Raw genomic sequence first — 14,812 nt, 5'->3', positions numbered from 1 at the left:
TACATTGTACACTCTTCTGAGAGGCTTCACATTCTGTTGGAAAATGGATTTAATCCCTACAAAAAAGCATTGCCCCATTGGGTCTTCCCAGTAAATGTTGAGAGGTACGGTAGGTTGAGTGTGGTTTAGCCTTCTGGCTGTGTTATTCATCCATGCATGTTTGCTTTTTTGGCCTATTTTGTGGCTCTGTATTTTAGTCCATGTGCTCGTGGCTGTGCCTCTGTAACCTGCCTGGTAGCCATGCGTTATGTATTAAGTCGGTGTGTCACTGTCACCTTCAAGGATCAGACTGCCAAGGATAAGGCCCTTCAGCACATGGCAGCCATGTCCTCAGCCCAGATCGTCTCGGCCACTGCCATTCACAACAAGCTGGGGCTGCCTGGGATTCCACGCCCGACCTTCCCGGGGGCGCCAGGGGTAAGTCATGAGCTCAGTCCAGTAATGACAGCTGCTGGGGTTGGGGTTGGCATGGGCCAGTGTTAAGCCTCCCATCTCCATTTCTTGTCACGTGGGTCAGGTATGTGAGAGGGCAAAGGCTACCTTGTTAACTGATAACTGAGTCTTAAGTGGTGCAAGTAAGGAGGGAAGGGAGGCAGAGAGCTAGAGAGAAAGAGAGGGATAGGAGAAGGAGGAGGAGAAGAAGAAGAAAAGAAAAAATGAAAAGGAAGAGGGAGAAAATCAGAAGAGGAAGGAATTCTGAGTCCCTGAAGACATGGAATTAAATGTGTCTTTCTGGGTTGAGCTTAGGCCTCTTCTCTCTTTATCTTTTTCCTGGCCCTTGGTCTCTGTCCCTCTGTCTTCAGGGGCAACTAGCCCCTAAAGGGACAAGGTATTCTATTCACATTTACAATTTTGACACCTACCAAAGGCAGAGAAGCGTTATGTTGTAATCTCAATCCTCCAGGTAATCTTAAATGCTTCTTATTGTCATTGCCATTTTGCAGATGAAAAAGCTGAGGTTATTCAGTAGCAAAACAAGAGTTTGGATAGCTGGCATCCTAGTGGAATGGATAGCGATGTCAAGAATCAGCCCCAGGGCTGCTTGACTCCTGAGGCTGCTCTTTCCCTCCTCTATGTCATGCTGCCTTTCCAGCCCACACCAATCGCTGCAGGGAAGCTCGCTGCGGAGATGCTGCCTGCATTGCTTCTTGGAGCTCCTGGCCTTGTTCAAGCTTTGTCCTCTGCCTTGCTGGGCCTTCAGTGCTGCTGTTGAGGCAGAATATTATGCAGGGAATGTTTCAGAATGGAGGGAGGGTACATGGATAAATCAATCAGTTAAAATATTTGTGAGCCCCCTGTAGCACACCCCGATCTTTGCTTAGGTGTAAGGAAAACACTGAGGAGCTATTGCCTGCCTCTGCCCTTGGGGGGATTTTCAGGAAGGAGGAGCTAAAGGGAGCTCTGAGTTGCCAGTCCAAGAATATAGGTTGTGGTCTTGTGCAAGTGGTGACTGCATTTGCACTCTGGCAAGGCGATTCTGTTGGGTGATCAAACCTGCTATCTTTTAGCAGGAGTTGCGATGCGTAGGCTCCTAAATTATGCTTTGAAGTAAACTCGTAAGTCTGAGGCCTCTGCATTTTGCCTTCCAGTTCTGGCCGGGAATGATTCAAACAGGGCAGCCAGGATCCTCACAAGAGTAAGTCTGAGGAGGGGTGGGCACTGACAACTAGGGGCTGGTCCCAGCCCACCTGGGGAGAGCTTTTCCTGGGCCATACTGTCTTAGGGCCTGGAGGAGAAAGGAGCATTACACTGAAGTCCCAGAAGGCATCTCCTTCTTATTGTCTACTGAGGCCCCTAGCAGGAAAGAGATTGGCTTTTCAGACCTGGGAGAGGTAGAAGCACCTCACTACCACCTTAAGTATTAGCAGTCGTCCAGCTGGAATCAAGAAGTGAACCCCTCTTCCTTCATGGTATTGCAGGCTGAGCTGTGGTCTTTCTTGCCTAAGAAAGGGCGGCACAGGTATTCCTCTAGCCCATTTCATTCTGGCCGGCCCTGTGGTAGGGTGGCCAGTAGACAAATCCTACTGATGCCTTGAGGCCAAGAAAAGAAAGATCAGTAAACTGGAAAATAAGGGCTATTTTGGGATAAAAGAAAGGAAATCCTGCCTGTATGCTGTAAAAAACCTTGCACTGTTTGGCCCAGAGAAGGACAGCCTGAAGCATGTCCCACACTTTGCCTAGAAGCGGTGACTGCTTGACCTCAGAGGTTCAAAGGCAGATGTCACAGCACAAGGAATTAAGGCTGTCTTTCCAGCATGTCTCATTGAACTGGCATGAGGCTTGGTGGTTTGATCCCTAGCTGGCTGCTGGTCTCTGTTAGTTTATGGAACAACTGCCTCTGCCTGGGCAAAGGCAGAGGCTACCACCTGCCTCTACCTGGGCTACCACCTGCAGGCAGGGACCACAGCAGTGAAGGACCTCCCACTGGGAGGTCATGGTGGGACCTGGATAATAGCCGCTGCTGCAGGTATGATCTCTGACTCTGTCTGCCGTCTCTCTGTTCCCAGCGTCAAGCCTTTTGTGCAGCAGGCCTACCCCATCCAGCCAGCAGTCACAGCCCCCATTCCAGGTGAGTCTCCCTGAAACTCCCTTTTGGGAGCACAGCCCCACACAGCTGTCAGCTGGGTCTGGCACTTTGTTCCCTGAGTCAAGAGATGCTCAACTTTGCCACAGCTGCACATTGCCCCTGACTTGCAGGATCCTTGGGTAGCCTGGAGCTCAGGAGGGCCACAGGGGTGACCTCTGCCAGGTCCCGATTCCCTTCAGTCATCTCCCAAGAGCTTTTCAGATGGTTTAAGAAACAGGAAGCCTCATCATGATTATCCTCAGAAGGTGAAGTTGCTGCAGCATATTCCTCAATAAAAACTGACCAAATTAGGCAGTCTAAGTCTTGAGGGTAGATAGGGTTTCATTCACCCTTTCTTAGATAAGTAGATTCTGGTCCCGCTACCTTTCTTTAAAGGAGAGAGTACATGGAAGCTCAAAGTGGAAAACATGAATCTGTCCAGCCTACCTGTCTCCTTCCCCACAAAGCATACCCCCAGTCCCCCCATGTGTGTGTAAAAAACCTTGCACTGTTTGGCCCAGAGAAGGAGAGCCTGAAGCACGTCCCACACTTTGCCTAGAAGTGGTGACTGCTTGACCTCAGAGGTTCAAAGGCAGATGCCACAGCACAAGGAATTGAGGCTGTCTTTCCAGCGTGTCCCACTGAACTGGCTTGAGGCTTGGTGGAATTACTCCTTTGCACTACTCAAGGTATACAGTATAAAAGTCTGCTCTCCCTTACGGATTCCCCAAACTGAAAATGCTTTCTCATATTGCCCTGTTCCCCAGTACCACGGAGCATTCAGAGAGAATATTCTATAGTGCTAGTGACCACAGTCTTCAGGAAGATGGACAAACACAAGAAGTGCGCAGCATGTCCCGGTCTTACAGGAAGTCTTTGGAAGCATTCACTTCTCATTATCCCGTCATTCTTGGCTTGGTCCCCAAGTAGACCCCTCGGTCCAGGATGGATGTCCTCATGCTGCAGCCCTTAACTTTAGCTGAAGTTGGCTTAATGAGGAACACGTGCTTTGTGCTTATCTAACTGTTCACCATCACTGGGGTCCTCAGCCAGCATCTATCATCACCTGAGTTCTCCCCGCCAGACCTGGTGGAGAGGGGGCTGATGGCGTTTCCTTCTGGGTCATCTGTAGAGCCCTATTCCAGTATTTGCCTGAGGCCCAAGGGGAGGTGAGTGACCAGCATCAAAGGTGACAATTGCTTTTTCAGGGTTTGAGCCTGCATCAGCCCCAGCTCCCTCGGTCCCTGCCTGGCAAGGTCGCTCCATTGGTACAACCAAGCTTCGCCTGGTGGAATTTTCAGCTTTTCTCGAGCAGCAGCGAGACCCAGACTCGGTGAGTGTGCCCAGAGAGGTGTGTCTTGAATCCAGGATTTCTTTCCTTTTACTGTTCACCTTCTTGCTTCTCTTTCTTTCCTCCTTTACCCCTGCTCCATGCCTGACAAATATCCTGTGTGAAAACAGGCCTAGTAAAGAATAGCCTTTTGATTAAGTAAAAAGGGATTCCTATTGGCAGATTTGTAGAAAACAGCAGAACTGGAGGTGTATTACTGTCCCAAGGTGCTGTAGGGAATACTTGAGTCAGAGAGCGGGACATTTGCAAACTCTTAACGTTTTGTAAAATTTAGCAAGAAGTAACATTTATTGAGCCTTGCCATATGCCTGGTCCCATGCAGAGTTATTTAGATATATGATCACAATTCATCCTCATAAAAACCCTAGGAAGCTAGGTACTGACTGACAGATAAGGAAACAGCGTAACTTTCCCAAAGTCACACAGTTAATCTCTGATGGATTAGAGATTCAAGCTCAGGTCCTGAAAACTCTAAAGCCTAAACATTTAGCTGTTATTCCATACTCTCTTTCCAACTCTGTTTTCTCAAGATAGCAAGTTGTTCTCTAAGTGGCCAGCACTTTGGGAGGCTGAGGCGGGTGGATCAAAAGGTCAGGAGATCAAGACCATCTTGGCCAAAATGGTGAAACCCCGTCTCTACTAAAAATACATGGCCACGCGCATGTAGTCCCAGCTACTCGGGAGGCTGAGGCAGGATAATTGGTTGAACCCGGGAGGCGGAGGTTGTGGTGAGACAAGATCGCGCCACTGCACTCCAGCCTGGCAACAGAGCGAGACTCCGTCTCAAAACAATAAAAAAAAGAAGTAACAAAATGGCACTTTAACAGTTTGCCATAGAGTGCAGCGCATTATAATACCATAAATACCAGTAACATTGGCATCTGGACTCTATTTGTCATTTTCTTCTTTCCTACCTCCCCCACCCCCATCTCGTACCCATCGTCCCATTATTTCTCAGCCAGGCATTTCCCATACATATGTGATCCTCCCTTCTTTCCCACCCAACAAGCCCCGTACCCTTTCTTCACACCCACTCCTTGGCTATGAGTATGAGCATTGCATCTGTGTGTGGGTGAGCCCAAGGCAAAGACTGAAGGAATCCTTAGTTTGTCTCTGAGATCCTCACAAACTCTCACCACATTCTCTATCTCACCCCATCCTTCCCATCTCTTAAGTCCCATGCTCTCTGTGTGTTGCCTGCCTTACTGTCATTTCTGTTGTCGGGAGAAAGTGTCAGGAATGAGTTAAGAGCCTGTGGTAGATAACTGAGATGCTGAACAACTGGAGGTGACCTCTCACAGGAGTGTTTGCACTTCAGCTTGAGGAAAGGCCTCCCGTGGAGCAGAGGGGCTTGACCAGCCATCATCAGAGTGGAGAACCCGTATGTGGCCCACTGATGTCTTTGTCCACAAATCGTGAACTTTGGGAGCTGGTGGAAAAGTAGAGCTGCTTCCAAATTAGGGGGAAAAAATGAGGGAAGGAATGTAAATTGGGCCCATCAGGACAGGTACAAGCAAATGAGGCTGCTGGGACCAGGAAAGAGAAGTGAAGGCCAACTGGATGACTCCTTCCAAGCAGCTGAGTGGCTAACAGGAAGAGTGATGGTGAGGGTTCCATCCATCTAAGTGGAAGGCATTAAGACAGACTGAAAGATGCCCTGCGTTACTCTGTGCTGCTGGTTCTTTCTGGGAAGCTTACATAGTTCTTTGGTTGAAGGCTGGGCTTTGGCCCAGATACTGCTTCTGCCTCTCTTGTAACTCGTGTTTCCATGACACTTTGTTGTTTACGGAGTACTTTGTGGTTGAGTATTTCATTCTGTCCTTATAGTGTCCCATCAGATAGGTTCTGTTTTTCCTGTGATAGGTTCTGTTTTCCCCATTTTATGGATAAAGAAACTGAGGCCCAGACATACTAAATGACTTACTCAAGATATCTAGTCAGTAAACAGAGGGAACCAGGAGCCCAAATCTTGTATTTCAATGCCCCCTTTTCACTATTGTAAAAGACCACCTCCCAATTTTGAGGGTCTCTTGAATTGTCTTTTCAGTCTGAATATCTCCTGTGTGAGCAAATTTCTCTTTGCATATGACCGTTTTTTTTAGGAAACAGCTCCAAGGCACTGGAAGGCAAAAGTCCCCACGTGATTTTTGCTTCCCTGGTTAAAATACTGTGGAATAGTTTATAAAAATTCTCTCTTTTTAAAAGAAATTAAAATATTGTAGTAGCTCCCTCATTGTTAACTGTACTCTCCAGTTATGGACCTCTTAGGGCCCAGAAGGCTTGATTGCCTTTTTTTGTTGTATTTGTTGGGCTAAATATTTTGAATCATTCAGACCATTCTACAAACCTTCATGTGCAAGAAGCTGCACAGGAGAGGGGCTCATTGCTACCCAGACAGCCACAGCCTCAGCCCCTGGGGAGTATAATGCCTAGTAGGGGAGACAGACACGAAACAGGTGATTATCTGAGAGATCATTGCAACGTGCTGTGACTTCTAGGAAGGAAGAATACTGAATGCTGTAAGTAACAGGAAACAGGGCAAGGCTTCCTTGAGGAAGTAGCCCTTAAGCTGAGAGATGGAGGATTGGACAGGGAAAGAATAAGGGAGCAGAATATTCCAGAGGTGATGAAGCTGAAGTGTATGTGGCAGTATATTAAATCGGTGACTATTTTAGGAAAGTCAAGACCCACTAAGTAACTAGAGTAGAGGTCAGAGATACGTGTTTCAGGTACATTCAGAATACACATAATAATCTGAATGGGTAAACTGGATCTGGCCTGCTGTTGTTGAATAAAAAAACTTGACTTACATAGACTCCAACACGTGACTTAAAAGGCCCTGAAATGAAGGAAGGCCTGGGCCCTTTGAGAAAGATAGTTATATTTTAGGGGATATGAATTGGGGACTGGGAGAAATTAGAATTTATTTAACAAGTACTTTTTGAGCACCGACTACATGCCACCCACTGTTTCAGGTGTTAGAAATTTGGTAGTGAACAAAACAAAGTTCTTTTTCTCATGGAGCCCACACTTGGGTGGAGAACACAAGAACTACCCAAGCAAATAAATACCCAGTATGTCAGGGGATGCTAACTGCTTATGTGGAATAATGGTCCTTTGTCACAACTGATTTTTTTTTTTTTTTTGAGATGGGGTCTTACTGTGTTCCCCAGGCTGGCCTCAAACTCCTGGACTGAAGTGATCCTCATGCCTCAGGCTCCTGAGTAGCTGGGACTACATGCACTGCTATGCCCCAGCCTTCTTCACAATTGAAAGTTACTTGCTTTTTGGATTAAAAGTGTATAATTTCAGAAAATAATACCCCCAATAGATATGTTGATGTTTCTGGCTTGTATTATGATACTAAGTGATGTGCATTAGACATTTACCAACCAGAGCTCTATCACTGCTGTGAAATTATTTTGCCTAACCTCAGTCGCTATTGTTGGTGTCGCTTCTGATATTCCTATGTTACAAACACTCATTCTGCATTGAACACAAGTGATTTAATGTATGCAAATGAACGTGGCAGATTGTGAATAGGATCTATATTTGATTTTAGTGGACATGCGAGGGCCCGAAGGTTGGTTCTTGTGCTAGAGGGAAAAAGTGGTGGCTGACCAGTTGAAATGATGGAGAATTAATAAAATTATTTAAAGCATTTGACAGTATCTTAAGTACCAGCCTCTCAAGTTAAATACTGTGTGCTTTGTTGGGCAAACAACACAAGGTGCTATTACCATCAAGGTATAATGGTACTTCAGGGCTAAGGTTACACTGAAAAATTTGTATCATGTAGATAGTTTCTTTGGCTCTTAGAGTTTTTGTGACTTCTCAGACTTTAATTTTGCTATATTTTTGCTCCAACAATAGAAACATTAAGGCCATCTAAAATAAACTCAGCTGATACATTTTAACAAATTTGGGCATACAGTACTTAAAATTTAACATCCAACATTAACCACATTCATTTGATAAGGAAGCAAACAAAGTGACCAATAATTAAAGAGCCCTAAACAAGTTAAACTTTGCATTTGGATTCTCTAGATCTTTGTTACAGACAGACATGTACATAGGTTTCCCCCTACTTCTATGTAATGGCTTAGGCTCATTAGACCCAAGGGGTTATAAAGTATTTTTAGTAGAGAAGAGAACTTATAGGTATTGCTGGCAAAAAAAGAAACTATGTAGCCAGGTTCCATGCTATTTGTCATTAGTGACTTCTTTCATCTTTACTGAGCTCTGTGAGGTAAGTTATTCTGTTCCTTTCTATGGAAGAGGCTTGGAGAGATGCTGCCTTATAATAGCCAGCTTTACACCCCAGCCTGCCTGTACCATCTCTTAAGAGAAGATAAGACATGATTGCTGGCCGGGTGCGATGGCTTATGCCTATAATCCCAGCACTTTGGGAGGCCAAGGCGGGTGGATCACTTGAGGTCAGAAGTTTAAGACCAGCCTGGCCAACATGGTGAAACCCTATCTCTACTAAAAATACAAAAATTGGCTGGGCATGGTGGAGGGTACCTATAATCCCAGCTACTTGGGAGTCTGAGGCAGGAGAATCGCTTGAACCCAAAGGCGGAGGTTGCGGTGAGCTGAGATTGCGCCACTGCACTCCAGCCTAGGTGACAAGAGTGAAACTCCGTCTCAAAAAAAGACATGGTTGCACACTTTGGTACCAGCAAAGCCAAGGGAAGAACCTTAGTTTGTCTCCTCTTTAGTCTGAAGTGGCCTTAGAACCAGCGTTTTCTGAAATTTACTTGTTGGCTCACCACATGTCACCCTTGCCAACACTGAAGACTTCTTCACAACCCCTCCACTCCTAGCAGTAGTGATGCCCAACATTTACTAAATATTTTCTGTGTGCCAACACTATGCATTATCTTACGTAATCCTTATGAAGTAGCTTGCCCAGTGTGAGACAGTCAGCTGACATGGGAAATAGGATTCAGATCCAGGTCTCCACATCCTGAGATTGTGACCAAAAGGCTGAACGGTCCATTTGTACCTGATGAGTAGTCTGTTTTTGTAGCCCGGGGCTATAAGGAGCCAATGGGAGAATAATTAGGGGGATGATCGCCCCCTGCTGGCTCCGTGTTGTGTGTAAACCAGACGGCAGCTTCCGCAAGTTGGTGGTGGTTTATGTTGGAGGAGAACCAGCGAATCAGTCCCTCTGTTACCTTTGGCTCTACTAGAAGCTAAGAGAAAAACAGCAGAGGGTGAAGAAAGGAAGGAAGAGTGTAAAAAACAGAGACTATTTGAGTTGGAAATACACTTTCTACATGATTTCAGTGTTGCATATCAAAGGACCTCAAGTGTTAAGTGTGATATCCTCCACCCAAGGTGGGCTATTTAAAAGGGGCCTCCCTGAAATCAGGGTCCAGTTTCTGGAGGCCAAGTTAGGTAGATGAAAACCCGGCCTGGCTGAGCTGTCAGCTGAATCCTGAAAGTACATAGGGAGTGGTTTTCCTGATAAAGCCTGGAGTGATTCCTCCACCTCAATTCTGGGGCACGGCGGGTTCCTCCAACCCTCCACAGGGCAGCAGCTGGCAAAGCCCTGCCTGCTCAAACTTCCCAGGCACCAGGCTGTGTGTCTCATGCCTGTTGTGGTCTGGATGCCACAGTGAGCAGGAGCCAGGAAGAGAGCACAGAAGGGATTTACTTAGGCGGGAGTTACACAACCAGAGGAGGGAAGAGTTGGGGGGTGGAGAAGGAGGCAAAGAGATTGTTCTCTTTAGATTTTGAGGAAGCACTCACTGTCTTGCAGAAGAGAAGTTCCGTGATACAGTACAGGAACAAACCCAATCAGGGAAGGCACACATTCGCTCAACATAGGAAACATTTATTTTTATTTTTATTGTTTTAATTGAGACAGGGTCTCACTGCATTGCTCAGGCTTGAATGTAGTGGCACAATCACAGCTGACTGCAGCCTCGACCTCCCAGGCTCAAGGGATCGTCCCATCTTAGCCTCCCAAGTAGCTGGGACTAGAGGCATGCGCCACCATGCCCAGCTGATTTCTGTATTTTTAGTAGAGATGGGGTTTTACCATGTTGCCCAAGCTGGTCTTGAACTCCTGGGCTCAAGCGATCCACCCACCTCAGCCTCCCAAAGTGCTGGGATTACAGGTGTGAGCCACCATGCCCAGCCAAGAAACTTATTTATATATTATGTCAATAATGATCATCACCAGCATTTATGAGCTCTGTTTTAGTATGCTGAGCATTATGTCCAGTCTATACATAAAGGAACCGTGGCTCAGAAATGCTAAGTAAAGTTATCAAGATCTATCTCCAAGAACAGTGACTGTGCCAAGGTTTACCACCACTCTGTATCCTTAACCACATCACTGTACTTTTGAAGAAATAAAGGCAAAGTTCGAAAGTTAAAAATAGCTGTCTGTAAAGTAGGAGCTCCCCAAGCAAGGCCAGACTTCTGAGGGCCTTCCACATTGGGTAGATGGTTACTCTGGGTTTCCTCTGAGTTCCTTTTCCAACCCATAGAAAATTGTCTTCCACAAAACCAGTCTGTGGTGCCAAAAAGGCTGGGGACCGCTGCTTTAGAGCCTATCTATCATCATGCTCTAGTTGCAGCAAAGAGGTGACTGATATTAGAATTCTTAGCAGCTGTTTGAGATTTGGGGCAAATTACCTCACAGCTCAGCCTCAGTTTCCAGTCTGTCTTAAGTGGACATAACAGGATCGCTGCCACGCTCACTGTGATAATTACATTTAGTAATATTTCTGAACATACTGAGCACTCCACAAATGCTTCTGAACCTGGATGTCTTACAGTAATGTGAAAGGAAATTGAGCCAGAGATCTGGACAGGGATCAAGCTTGCAAGAATGTGCTCACTAGTTGCTTTGGACTCTACTGAAATTCTAACAGGAGTCAGAATATTTTTCAATTACTTTTGAGAAGGAGTCTTGCTCTGTCGCCCAGGCTGGAGTGCAGTGGCGCAACCTTGACTCACTGCAACCTCCACCTCTTGGGTTCAAGCAATTCCCCTGCCTCAGCCTCCCAAGTAGCTGGGATTACAGGCGTGAGGCACCATGCCTGGCTAATTTTTGTACTTTTAGTAGAGACAAGGTTTTGTCATATTGTCCAGACTGGTCTCAGACTCCTGACCTCAAGTGATTTGCCTGCCTCAGCCTCCCAAAGTGCTGGGATTACAGATGTGAACCACCATGCACGGCCTCAGTTAATTTTTAAAATCAATTAAACTTTTCATAAAGGTAGTAAATTTATGTGGTCAAAAAATCTCCAAGCATAAGAGAATGGAAGGGAGATGTCTCTTCCTTCTCATCCTATCCCACCCTTGAGTAGGTAGCCACTGTCACTATTCTCTTAGGAGGCTTTGTAGCGATTTTAATGCATATACAGTCTAAGGTGAATAAGTATTCTCCTACCTCACCCTGCTTTTTAAAGCGAGAATGTGATCTGATTTGTGCTTCAGGAGAGAGCTAGGGCTGGAGGAAACTGTACTGTTGGCCAGCTGGTGGCTGATGAGGACCAAACCAGGGCAGGGGCCGTGGCTGAGGAAATGGCAGAGGGGAGAGATGTTATGGAGATAAAATTAAAAAGCCTTGTGGATTAATGAGCTGTGAGAAGAGGAGGATAAATGGTAATGACTGGGTGTTTGAGACCAAGGATGCCGATATAATTTGAAGAGTCCTGCAACAGAGGAGGAAGCGGGATTGCTAAGAACTGATTTGGTAATAATGCTTTTGCCTTTCATTCTCAAAATAAGCTTGTTGAAATACGTATTGGAGACAGGAAAGCTCAGAGAGTTTAAGTAACTTCACCTGGGACCTGGCTAATAGATGGCAGGGTTGACTATTTGAACTTTGTCTGAATTTCACAGTGTATGAGAAAGTGACACTTACCCCATTATCTGGAAAAGGGAAAATGGGAAGGGCAGGGATGGTTCTCCATCCACAGATGGACATTTCATTTGGGCTCCAGGAGAGGAGAGAGTTCCTGAAGGGGAACCTGGGCTTAGTGATGGCAGCCCCCTCAGCCAGAAGTGAGTTTTGCTGCCTGGTGTCCTGGCCCTTACCTTTATTTCTAAGGGGCTGGACTTCCTGGATGTGGAGGTGGGAGTTAGCAGTCTTCATAGTCAGAGGGAGCCCAAGATCTCCCTTCTGGGGGACTGGCAGGCCTGTGGTCGAGCCCGCATGGAAGGTCTGCAAATAAATCCTGCAGATAACATGATTCTTTTTCCTAAAGGCAGTTGGTCAAATGTGGGCCAAGGATGATTTAATTTCACATTTTTATACTTCTTTCAATGGCCTAAATTCACAGATAACTAAGATTCCGTTGTCAGAACACAGATCCTGTCTTGGTTTGGAAAATGTGATCAGAACAGCTCTAAGGACATATGACATTGATGAGGCCTGTGGAAGAAAGAAGAGGGGATGGCTGTACATGGGGATTAGGTTGGAGACACAAGATCAGAAGCAAGGTTTTGGCTGGGCGCGGTGGTTCTTGCCTGTAATCCCAGCACTTTGGGAGGCCAAGGTGTGTGGGTCACCTGAGGTCAGGAGTTCAAGACCAGCCTGGCCAACATGGTAAAACCCCCGCTTCTACAGAAATACAAAACTTAGCTGGGTACGATGGCAGGTGCCTGTAATCCCAGCTACTCAAGAGGCTAAGGCGGGAGATTCGCTTGAACGTGGGAGGCAGAGGTTGCAGTGAGCTGAGATCGCGCCATTGCACTCCAGCCTGGGTGACAGAGGAGACTCTGTCTCTAAAATATAAATAAATAAAAATAAAAAAGAAGCAGCAGCAAGGTTTCAATTCCTGATTGCCAGGAGAGTTCTTGCCTTTATCCTGGGCAGGATGGAGAAGGGCACTGGTGTCTCTGGAGAAGCTTCCAAGTTTTATAGTGGCTGCCGAGGCAGTTGCTCCATCTTGGTGTAGAGAACGGCTGTTTGAACAAATCTGGTTTCTGGTCCTTCAGAAAAGAGGCTCCTTCTCTCCCGTAGTTCAGGGGTTGGAAGTGATCTCATGCCAGTAAGCCAGGTCACCGGCATCTATGCGACTCTGTGTGGCCTGGGCAGAACTTTCACATTGACTGTTTCATTTGACCTTGGATACAGGCTAGGGTTCATCACTGCTCAGATGAGGAAGCCAAGGCCCAGAAAGGTTAAGCAACTTGTCTCAAGCCACTCAGCTCAAAAATAGCAGAGCCTAGATATTCTAACCCAGGTGTCATTCATGTGCCCATCTCATGCTTTCGAATAAATGATCGGTCGAATAAATGATCGGAAAGTACATTTGTCCTTCCAGGTTTGGGGAGGAAGGCTGCAGCTGGTCTGACAGTTGGCTGTGCTCAGTCCTTGAATTTATCTCAGGTTGTTCTCACGTTTTTCTAAGCCTGGTCTTCCAGTAGGACATAGGAGATGGAGTATCTCCTGGGGAAGGGGACGATGGCTCAGTGTGGAGCGCCCCTGTGCCCCTCACAAACCTGAGCCCTTGCCGAGCCACCTGTGAGCCCCTCCAGGCCCAGGGCACACCCTCTTGTGGCAGCAGCCTGTCTGCTGGTGCTTTGTACTCAGTGTTTCTGAGATGCTCTGGCCACTCCCCCTCTTTCTTCATTTGGGAAGGAGGCCACTGAACGCATCTGAAAATCCAGGTTCTATAGACATTTCACAGAGGCCCCCTCTGTTTTCTTTGGCAGGTCGTCACCCCATGCACCTACCTTCCTGGTTGCTCACTCAGCTGGTGGGCCTTTCAGCTGCACTTCTGTGGGGAAGACACACTCTTGTCTAAGGAAGCAGTAGCCCCTCTGTGGAGATGGTGCTGGGAGTGGGAGGTGGAAAGGATGCATCTTGGTGTGAGATCCTGGAAGGAGAGATTCACTTGTTTCTTGTTTCTCATGATGTTTCTCTCTGGAAAGAGCGAGGGGCATGGGATGAAGTGGCATGTCAGGGCCAGGTGGCCAGAACAGGGCTGGTGCCCTGAACAGTGAGCTGAGGAGAGAACTCACTTCAGATTCACTTTCTCCTGGGCAGGAACCGTGAGCACAGATAGGCAAGCTCCTGGGCTGAATGTGCGGGAACCTTTCTTGGCTTGGCTCCGCAGCCATTCCTTATCCCCCCAGGGGCCACCGCAGGCTGCCCAGCCTGCCTTGGGGGGTAGCTGGACAGACATTCCCGGCAGGACTGTGACAAGAAGTAAATGTAGGCGATTTGTCCTTGTTCTGTTCCAGCTTGTACATTAGCATCCCTTGACATGAGTTATTTGTCTTGATTTCTTTAAATTCCTAAGTGGATTATAATTTTTCTCTTGGTATTATTTGACAGCAGTCATTTTTCAAGGTTTCACTACGTTCTTCAAATACTTAGAATTTTTGGAACAAGTTTAGGAAAAGACTGCCATCTTCAGGTTGGACAGTGCAGTGCAGGGCCCAGTGCGTCTGAGGGCACCTCACAGATGCTGAGAACTAGCAGATTTGTAGTGTAGGGCTTTTTCTTCCTTTTCCACAAAGATTGAACTGCCTTCATCAGAGATCTCTAGAATGTGTTGGCAGTCCTTTTAAAAAGAGAAAAAAGCCCCAGTGACCACTGTTGGAAGTTGTACGTTGTGATTTGTTTCATCTACAGTGATGGGCAACCTCCTAGGCTGCCCCCACCCCACTTTTGGGAACAGACTTTGCATGCCTTAGAGGAAGGTAGGAAGCAGGTGTCTGGAGAGGGTACTGTGTGCCTGAGGGAAATGCGGAGGCCAGACCCCACAAGACTTCCCCGCACTGCCGCTACCCTGTACCCTAGCACCGATGATAACATCAGAACAGTAGGAATCGCCTTAATGTGTCTGAAACTTTCCCTCTCTTCATTTCTGCTTTAAGTTTTAATATGTCCAGTTTTTTGTTATCAGAGGGACAGTATT

At 46.8% G+C, this 14,812-nt stretch overlaps 1 protein-coding gene across 10 annotated transcripts in view; it reads left to right on the top strand.

Annotated features, from left to right (window-relative positions):
- The window catches only part of TEAD1 (TEA domain transcription factor 1), a 278,975-nt gene that overhangs the window by 214,222 nt on the left and 49,941 nt on the right, over positions 1–14,812 (top strand). For all 10 annotated transcript variants that reach the window (XM_033204081.1, XM_033204092.1, XM_033204088.1 and 7 more), the window contains 4 exons: positions 283–417; positions 1,590–1,636; positions 2,508–2,569; positions 3,775–3,899. In XM_033204081.1, coding sequence (XP_033059972.1) covers positions 283–417; positions 1,590–1,636; positions 2,508–2,569; positions 3,775–3,899 — 369 coding nt within the window. The remainder of the gene's footprint in view (positions 1–282; positions 418–1,589; positions 1,637–2,507; positions 2,570–3,774; positions 3,900–14,812) is intronic.

The sequence above is a fragment of the Trachypithecus francoisi genome, unplaced genomic scaffold, assembly GCF_009764315.1.
Source record: "Trachypithecus francoisi isolate TF-2019V2 unplaced genomic scaffold, Tfra_2.0 Lachesis_group8, whole genome shotgun sequence".
NCBI classification, from domain to species: domain Eukaryota; kingdom Metazoa; phylum Chordata; class Mammalia; order Primates; family Cercopithecidae; genus Trachypithecus; species Trachypithecus francoisi.
Note: the sequence above shows the minus strand (reverse complement) of the source record. Positions and strands in the feature narration are given on the sequence as shown.